Source organism: Arachis hypogaea, chromosome 14 (assembly GCF_003086295.3).
Source record: "Arachis hypogaea cultivar Tifrunner chromosome 14, arahy.Tifrunner.gnm2.J5K5, whole genome shotgun sequence".
Lineage (NCBI taxonomy): Eukaryota > Viridiplantae > Streptophyta > Magnoliopsida > Fabales > Fabaceae > Arachis > Arachis hypogaea.
Genome location: NC_092049.1, coordinates 120,066,152 through 120,076,246, shown reverse-complemented (window position 1 = coordinate 120,076,246; position 10,095 = coordinate 120,066,152). Strand labels below are relative to the sequence as shown.

The 10,095-nt window shown below is 39.9% G+C and overlaps 1 protein-coding gene across 1 annotated transcript; it reads right to left on the bottom strand.

The window, feature by feature from the left end:
* Positions 1–8,896: 8,896 nt before the first annotated feature.
* Positions 8,897–9,855, bottom strand: LOC112743036 (serine/threonine-protein phosphatase 7 long form homolog). Its single transcript, XM_025792265.1, has 3 exons — positions 9,242–9,855; positions 9,053–9,140; positions 8,897–8,971 (listed from the first exon to the last, which is right to left on the bottom strand). The coding sequence occupies exons 1-3, from the start codon at positions 9,853–9,855 to the stop codon at positions 8,897–8,899; spliced, it is 777 nt and encodes a 258-aa protein (XP_025648050.1).
* Positions 9,856–10,095: the final 240 nt, after the last annotated feature.

Sequence of the window (10,095 nt, the reverse complement as noted above, 5' to 3'; positions counted from 1 at the left end):
ACTTGCCATGTGAACAATACCCAGAGTGCGTGCTACTGCTGATTGGGCCACATGTCCATCACGTAGCATGCGTGATGAGTTATCACGCATGCTACGTGATGGACATGTGGCCCAATCAGCAGTAGCACACACCTTGCGTGTTGCACCTGCTGTATCTGCAATATCCACCTACCTGTATATACACCAAAAAGCTCCATTTCCAGCAAAAACTCATCTCTTTTCTCCATATTAAAATCTTTTAGCCATTTATCGTTAATAGGAATTTAATTACAAAATTTAATATGGAATAAGGATGCAGTTGAAAAGAAAAAAGCATAAAAACCTAATTAAAAATTCAAAAAAATTATAGAAATTGGCGAAATAATTAAACCTATTTATTTTAAATAGAACCTGCACATGATGAGAAAGAAATTTTTTTAATGAAAATGTTTCTCGCAAAGAATGAGAAGACACCATTGAATTGAAACCTTCAAGTCATGTACATCTTCTTTCATCTCTTTCTAACAGAGTATTGATGTGGGGGTGAAAGTCGGCCAATTAAGAAATTATAATATAAGAACAGCGTTATGAGTATAGTCCTTAACCAGCTAAAATCCGCCTCATCAATTTAGAAAGGTTGTCACAAAAATTTAGAATAAAAATACTGGGAGTATGAGTCCCAGGTCGTCTCCCAACGAGTTGCTAGAAAGGATGCTAAGTTATTAATCAGGAGTTTCTGGGTGAATTTAAGTTTGGGCAATGGGCAAATAAATAATTGTAAATAGCAGTGAAAATTAAAAGTGATTAATAATATTCTAAATAAAAAGCCTTGACTGGGAGAATGATTAATTGGAAGTTCTATCCTTGTTGGAATTCTCCCAAGTGTAGTATAAAGAGGTTGTTGTTTTCACTTAGTTAACTCTTACTAAATAAAGGAAAGTTAAGTGATTGAGCTAACTCTTATTCGCAAATCCTAGTCCTCTCCCTTGGGAAGCTCTAGCGTTAATAAATACAGAATTAGCCAACAACTTCCAATCTAACTAATCACTTGAGCATTCTAACTCAAGTGTCTCCTTTTAATCAACCCCTATGTCAAGCAGGGGATCTACTCCATTGACATGGATATAACGCTCATAGAAATATAAGAAGAAGATATGATAAATTAAATAAAATAGAGATGAAATTCAATTAAAGATAAAAGTAATCCTTTGCATTAATAAATCTAAAATAATCCAATTACCACTCTAAACAAGAATTAAGAATATGGAACAAATAAAAGAGTAAGTAAGGAAACAAACTAGAATAGTATCTTCAACGGAGGTGATGACTCTTCAATATCCAAAGCAAAAGCAATAAAACTAATAAACTATGAATGTAAAGAAAACCTAGAGGAAAGGTAATTTCTCTCTAGATCCCAATCTAAAAACCTAAAATTATGCTAATGAGAATATATCTTGAGTCTCTGCATGTCCCTTGGCTTTAGTCTGTGTTTCTGGGCCGAAAATTGGGTCAAAATGCGGCCCAAAATTGCCCCCAGCGTTTTCTATTATTTCTGCAGATCGCACATGTCACGCGTACGCATCAGCCACGCGTACGCGTCACTGGTCGTTTTGGCGTGTCACGCGTTCGCGTCAAGCACACACGCGCGTCATCTTGCAGAACTCCAATCCACGCGTATACGTCAGGCATGCTCACGCGTAGATGCTTGCTAGTTATCTCCTTGGTTTTCTGTGTTCCTTCCATTTTTGCAAGCTTCCTCTCCATTTTCTAAGCCATTCCTATCCTATAAAGTCTGAAACACTTAACACACGGATCATGGCATCGAATGGTATAAAGGAGAATTAAAATAAACAAATTAAAGATCCCTAGGAAGCAAGTTTTCAACCATAGAACAAAACTAGGAAGGAGTTGTAAAATCATGCAAATCATATGAATAAGTGGGTAAAGACTTGATGAAACCACTCAATCAAACACAAGATAAACCATAAAATAGTGGTTTATCAAGTATCCATCTCTCTCTTTTCTTCCTTTCTAGAAAGCATAACATAGTATCCATCCCTCTCCAGATCCAAGAATCCCAAACTCAACTTTCCAGTATTTGTTCTCTGTGATATGTAAGTTTTTCATTTTGTTTTTATTTTTGGTTGGTTTTTCTATCATTGCTTCAATTTTATTGCAAAAAAAAAAAACTAAAAAAAGTAACAATAATAGTTAGGATTTGGTTTGGTTTATTATTAAAATCTCTTAGTTTTTTGTTTCATTCTTAATAAGCTTGATGGCTAAAATGCAGTTTGAACTAGTAATATCAATCTCAATTTATTAGGCTCATTTTTTTCATATAGAAAAATTTTTGGTATAATCCATTGAAATGGACGTGTTAAAGATTTCCACTGCTATGGTGTCATTCCAAACACAAGCTGCGTTTTGCCCATTTCATGTATTTTTGTTTTGTTAAACAAAATAACTAAACGTAGGATGTGTTTAGCCTTTTCAAGAGTTTTAATTTTTTTTATTTTCGTTCAGCCCAAACGCAGGTAATGTTTTATGCTTTTTCCAATTTTTGAAAATTTTTTTATTTTCTTTTTGGCACAAACGCAGCTTGCGTTTTGGGTGGGCAAGGGTCAAATTTTTTTTGGGTTTCTAAAACGGAACTTGCATTTTGGCTGTGTCAGAAAATTTTTTTGAAAACTTCAAACATAGGGTGCGTTTTGTGTAGGAAATAATATTTTATTCGAAAGCCTTGCCTATAAATACGAAACACAACCCAACTGAAGTTCTTCATTTCCATTCTACTCCCATTCCTCTTGCTTTCATATATCTCAAACCTTTGAGTTTTTTTGGCAATTAGTAGTATCAAAAAAGTCGAGCTAGGTGAGGTTGAGACTATGGAAGATATTGCAAATATTCGAGTGTATTATGACCGTGAGATTATACCAAACGCACACGAAGGAGTGACTTTTGTTTATGAATGTCCGTATTCATTTGCTATTCCATATACCATGAGTTTTGTGGAGTTACAAAATGGTCTTTGTGAGAACATATAGAATCATATTTCCAAAAAGGTGACCAACATTTTGTACAGAAATCTTGTACAACTATTTGGTGGGCTAATGCAGTTTCAACTGATGTCCATAACTGACAACGCATGCATGCAGTTGATGTTCTTTATTTATCAATAAACCCGAGGTCACGTGCCGATTTTAGAGCTGTACGTTGAGTTTGAATAGCATACGGGGATAGATGCGGTTGGCGACGATGTCATCATTGATGAACTCAGGGAGTTAGATTGGGGAGAATATAACAACGATAGTGAAGAGGAGTTTGAGGCCGACTATGAAGTCGATGACAAAAATGATGACGGAGACTTGGCAAAAAATCTGAAGGCACAAAATGAGGCACATGCAATTGTAAGTCAGCACCCCTTTGACGTTTCGTTATTTATACGGACTCTGGATCTCGAAGCCATGCATGCCCTGGAATTTCCTGAGTATGTGAATATCGGTATGTTATCTTATGGTTATTAATTAAAGTTACCACTACCAATTTTTTTATTTGCCTTGTCCAACTGGCTGTGGTTTGCATGTCGTAGGTGAAGGCAACGCTGCAGCGGAAGATGACAAGTTTAGTGTTAGAATGAAATTTGGTTCCAGAGAGTCCGTGATATCTGCAATCAAAAGATACACTATCTCTAGAGGAGTTGATTACACTGTATATGAGTCTGAACCGTAGACATTCTATGCGAAATGTAAGGGTTATGGTGCAGGGTGCGATTGGCTTATCCGAGCTAGCTTGATTCGAAAGAAAGGGTGTTGGGAGATCAGGAGATACAATGACAAGCACACATGCACCATGGGCATGATTTCACAAGATCATGCTAAGTTGGACTCGGACACAATTGCAGATGCCATTAGGCTGTTGGTTAAAGCAGACCCTCGATAAAGGTGAAGTCTGTTATTGCAGAACTTCAATCCATGTTCAACTACACCGTAAGTTACCGCAAGGCTTGGTTGGCAAAGCAGAAAGCTGTCGCAAATGTTTTTGGTGATTGGGAAGTTTCTTACCAAACTCTGCCAGTATCGTTGAAAGTAATGACTGCGAAGATGTCGAGGTCTCGTGTTCAAATAAAAATGCTACTCGTTTACCGTGAGAGTGAGGAGGTTCAAGGTGTAAGAGTTCTGCATCGCATTTTTCGGAGCTTCTATCCGTGTATTGTAGCATTCAGACACTGCAAGCCACTAGTGCAGGTTGATGGCATGCACCTGTATGAAAAATATAAAGGCGATTGCACAAGATGGGAACCAAAATATTGTGCCCGTTGCATTTGCAATAGTCGAGGGTGAGATGACAGACGCATGGGAGTTTTTTCTAACCAATTTGTGGAGATATGTTGTTACCACTGATGGCGTGGGCATTATTTCTGACCAGCATACCTCCATTGATGCTGCAGTAGCTCGTAGTAACGGTGCATGGTCACCACCAAGAGCGTAGCACATGTACTGCATCAGGTACATCGAGTCCAACTTCTTAAAGAGGTTCAAGGCTCCGTATTTGCATAAACTGGTGGTTAACACAGGTATTTCATTTCGCTGTTATGGTCCTATTCATAGTAATTTTGTGGTATCTGCTTACGATTAAATGAATTGTTCAACAGGCTATTCTAGGACGGAATAAGAGTACAACAAAAACTACCAGAGACTAAATGAGCGGGGTGAGGCATATACCCAATGATGCGATGACATCGGTGTTGAGAGATGGGTGTTGGCATTCGACAAGGGTTATCGCTGGGGACATATGACGACAAACTTGGTAGAGTACAGTGCATAAATTATGTGCTGAAGGGTGCACGCAACCTTCCTGTGACTGCTATTGTTAGGTCTACTTTCTATCGGCTGAACGGATTGTTTACTCGGAAGAGCGTCGAGGCTCATAAGCGTGTCCGCAATGGATTCATGTAACACCCTACCATACAGAGTCTTATGCTTAAGTCATAATCCAGAGATGGCAAGGTATTACGACCTCTAAAACAAAAATCTAGTACGTATAGTAGTGTGAATAAGGATTATAACTAGGAGCCTTTGTAGAAAAAAGGGATAAACAAAAATCGCAACTCGAAAGCGCAACACTCCGATCGATAACGCAACGAGCAAAGGATAATCTAACGCGAGATCATATATATACAAAGAGTCTCAAAAACGGGAATATCAAAACTCAAATCCGGATGCGAAGATAACCGGTACGAGCATAGCAATATATATACATGTAATAAAATAAGGAAAACCCCAAAGGAAACCCAAAGAGACACAAATACAGAACCCTATTCTCCAAAAACTCCTATAAGAGGAGTCATCACAGTTTGTATTATTTAGTGGAGATAAAAGTATCTAAACAAGATATATAAACCAAGACGGAGTCCCGAGAACAAAGGATCTTCGCTAATCTAGAAGTCTCCAGCATGCCTCAGCGAGAAACCTCACGTCCTGCATCTGAAAACCACAAAATCCGCATGGGTGAGAACCAGAGGTCCCCAGCATGGTAACAGCTTCCACATATATAATACATAATAATAGAGGAAAGCCGAAGGCAATCCTAGTACTTCCTCCAGATAATATCAAAGCTTATAAACAAACTAAACCGTAAGTGGCAACTGACTAAAGATCCTTCAGTCTAACTAATACTTCCCTTTCCAATTCCTTCAAACCTCCCAACCACCAGCAGGAGTATAATATAGCAAACACAGTTATATCAGACAAGAGATTTACAAATAGGAACAGATAAGGCATTTAGATAATTAGCAAGTAGTATGCAGTCAAATAGGCAATCTCAAACAATTCATATAGTATGCATATGATGAATGCCTGTCCCTAGTGGCTGATGATATCATCTGTCGGTTATAGAGCCAACCCGACAAGTCCTGGTAGCTAACCTTGGACTGTCCCTCTGTCGCGCATCCCCAACTCGAGTTATACTCATCATAAACTTGATCATAATCATGATCCATATCCATCACCCTCACTGGTGAATATTTACGGGGGCGAGCTCATCCGGGCTTTCACAGTGCCCGGCCACACCTACGATATAGGGTCGAAAGAGCTTCGAGTCTCAACCTGGAGCACGTGGTGGCTTGCCACTGCTTCCTCCCAGGGAAACCCTCATCTCCGATGGTGGAAGTGCAAACATTCACAATTCATTCAACAGCATATATGCATTTACACTTAGCCATAATCATGGTTCCGCCGTAACACGGCAATAATCCAGCCATCCGGCTCACGGTTAAATCCATAACCAGCCAATTCATTAACAATTACGGCACTTCGGCCCATGGCATAACAAGCACTTCCACCGCCATTCTCCGCATCTCACATAATCATCTTTGATCCTCAATGATCATCCATTTTCCCTTGCTTCACTCGCAAGTTACCACATTCACTAGCCCCTTCTCTCATTGCTAGGCATATCATAATGATTTAAGACATAAGTGGTGAGATCGGAGGCTTAGAAGTATGAAATTTGGCTTTTAAAACTCAAAAATCAACTTTGGGATGAAAACAGGGCCACACGTACGCGCACTCCACGCGCACGCGTGGATGGCCACAAAACTCATCGACGCGCAAGCGTCATACGTGCGGATGCACAGATTGAAAAATAGCCAAACGACGCACAAGCGTCAGCCACGCGTACGCGTGGGTGCTCTTGCACCCCAGGCACAAAACTGGCACAACTCTGGCACAACTCTCGGGAAAATAGCTGGGCATTTGGTGCAGCGCATCGACGCGCCCGAGCACACCACGCGCACGCGTGGATGGTGCTTTCTTGAAGAACGGCGCGTACGCGCCAAGTGTGCCTACGCGCGGAGGGTCATTCTGCTAAAAATTTCCTAAGTTAAAAGCTGCAGAATTTACAGGTTCAACCCCCAATCTTCCGACGGACATAACTCTCTCATTTTAAATCGTTTTTCACCCGTCCTTTGAACGGCATGGACATCCCGGATCCAATTTCATTTCTAAACAATTTTGGCATAAAACAGAGATCCGTAGTTCAAGTTATGTCCCGTCAAAGTATGCCCAAAAACCACGTTTTCATACAAAACCACAAAGTGCCATTTTTCAAAACAAGCCATTTTCAACTCTTTTCAAAATCGATCAAAACATGCCAATTTCAACCCTTTTTGAAATCAATCAAAATGTACCAAAATCAACATCAAGCCATCCTCAACTCACACATTGACACTTTACCATAATTTCCAAAACCACATCCAACCATTTTAACACTTCTCAATCAAATGGCTAAAGGACAAACACAATATCATGTCATACATCCTTCCTCATCCCAATTTCCAATAATACCATTTTCAATCAACCATCATTATACATAATCATCATCATACTCACCATCAACATGGTACCACCCACCAATTCAACCTCAATCATTCATCAAGCATCTATCACAACATACATTTCTCATATTTCACACAATCAAGGCATCAATATTCATAATCACATATATGATCACATCATATATCTCAACCATTCAACAACATCATCAATTCAATGCCTATCTTAGGGCCTCTAGCCTAAGTATTTCCTACCACATTACATATTAGATACGAGAAACCGAGACCATACCTTAGCCGATTTCCCAAGCTCAACCGGAGCACTTCCAAATCACTTTTCCTCAAGCTCTCAAGGTCTCAACACCTCCAAGAACAGATTTTATCACACAAAACTCCCTTTTCAAGCTTTCCAAAGTCACCAATCAAGCTCCAATATTCACATATACACAACCTAAGCCACAATCATCATACCCATACACAACATCTCAATACCCAACATCATAGAACAACAAATTACACTAGGGTTGAGAATCTTACCACACCCAAGGTCTAAGGAGACAAGATTAACCTTCTCCTTCAAGAGAGTTGGGTCCTATAACATCAAAGAGCCCAAAATCTCAACATTTCATCCATGAAACTCGAAAACAAGGGCTGAAATTTCGAAGAGAAAAACGTGGCTTACCTCAAGATTGATTGCATGGGTTTTGTAGAGCTCTCTTGGATGAACACGTGGCCACAAACGATGCGGTAATCGGAGCTCTAGATCAAAAGTTATGGTGGTTTGAAGATAAAGTGAGAGATAGAAGTTTGAGAGAGTGTTCTTCCCCTCCCTCACTCCATTTCAGCGTGTTTGAGTGATAAGTGAGGAGAGAGAGTGCTGAAATGAGTGTTTTAGGGTTTAGTTATATTGGCCCAAGGGCCTACTTTGGGTCCGGTTGGCCCGGTTTGGCCCGTTCGGTCCAATCTTGGTCCGATTTCTATAAAATTGGTACCGAAATTCTCGTCTCAATTTCCTCTATCATATTAAGCCATAAAAATAACATTTTTGGCTTTCTAGAATAAATTCTCATTTATGGGTTAATTAGCCGTTAATTAACCGGGTCTTACAATGCACGTATTCGAAATTTGCAACGAAGAAAGTTGAAGAAAGCTTTCGACGTGCAGAAAACATTGTGGTCAATCGGTTCGACAGGCGCAATGAGATGTTTGAGGTTCGTGAAATGTAAAATGATTCCGTTTACACTGTTAACCTTGCGCACTGACACTGCGACTGTGGCCATTTCCAGGTCGAGCGACTCCCATGTCGCCACGTTCTTGCATGTTTGCGCTAACCAGCTTTTTGATTGGCAAGTATATGTGCATGACGTGTACAAGATGTCTGAAATTTAAAAGGTGTACAGAAATCCACAAGGTAACCCACTAGATGTTCCTCTCTCTCCAGTCATGGTTCTGAGGACCTGTCAACCGCCTGCAATGATCACGACCAAGATCGAATGCCGAGTCTGGTGAAAGCTGTTATAGACCGAACTGTTGTGTAACTCAGTCTGTCGGGTGCCACTCTACACACTCGAATGACACTAATGGCGACTATGTGGAGCACATAAACAAATGGACAGCGAGCTGATCCGAAACCCCCACTCCCATATACGGCCGCCATATAAACTGCACATTAGTAACCACAAGGCACGATAAGTAAAATTATTATTCTAGATAAGCAGCCTAAGATAAATGGTTAAAACTTACATCGTCGACTCCCATGTCATCGAGTCCTCGCCTAAAATGCGCAGTAGGCTTTCGTATATATCTTTTATGCCGGCGCCAATGACTCCACCTAAACAAAATTAGAACAATAATAATAATAATAATAATAATAATAATAATAATAATAATAATAATAATAATAATAATAATAATAACAGTTAAAAAGAATACCGTCGTGCAAGTGGAATCCCAACATAAACGAGCTGATCGTGGGGAACAAGCGCCAGGAACAGCATACGCTCCCATGGCCAAACAAAAAATAGTATAAGTGGTCCATCCATCTCTTTACAGTTGAATCGTGATGCACGACACAACGATCTGTATAAATGTGCCAGACTGGCTGCCCCCCAACTGTATCCTTCTATCCGGTGGAAATCCCGAAGTAGAGGCAGAAACTTCGAGTTCAGTGAAGTGGTCGACTTATCCAGAAACACAACCGTTCCGAACACGCAGAAAATGTGAGCCCGTACATACCGCTCAACAGACTCTTGCGTGTCACACGACTCAGTGTCTCTGTACCGCCAGACCCATGCAAGATTAACCGTACCCAAGATGTGATCTTGCGGACCGAGCTCCCAACCGAAACACGCGATGCAGTTCTCCACCAAAAACTGGTGACTGTTGTCTGATCTAACCGTAACAGACTCCCCATTAACCGGGAGGCCTAAAATATACGTCACATCTTCTAGCGTCACCATCACTTCACTGACCGGTAGATGAAATGTGTGGATTTCCGGCCTCCATAGTTCCACCAAGGCACTGAGTAGTGTAGAATGGCCTCTCATTTCACCAACTCGCGAAATGTATTGAAACCCAATAAGTGCTAATGACGCTGCAGCTACCTCATTAAAGGTTTCTGGCAGATCTAGTTTTCTGGACAACAAATTCCTGATAACTTAATAATAATAATAATAATAATAATAATAATAATAATAATAATAATTATTCATAAATAACAATATGATAAAAAACTATTATTTTTATCACAGACATTATTATAAACATGTAACAATATACTAATCATA

Coding starts and splice junctions, on each gene's coding strand:
- LOC112743036 (XM_025792265.1), bottom strand. CDS start 9,855: ATGAGAGGCCATTCTACACTACTCAGTGCCTTGGTGGAACTATGGAGG. Junction 9,141..9,241: donor GGGATTCCACTTGCACGACG/GTATTCTTTTTA, acceptor AATTTTGTTTAG/GTGGAGTCATTGGCGCCGGC. Junction 8,972..9,052: donor ATGACATGGGAGTCGACGAT/GTAAGTTTTAAC, acceptor ACTAATGTGCAG/TTTATATGGCGGCCGTATAT.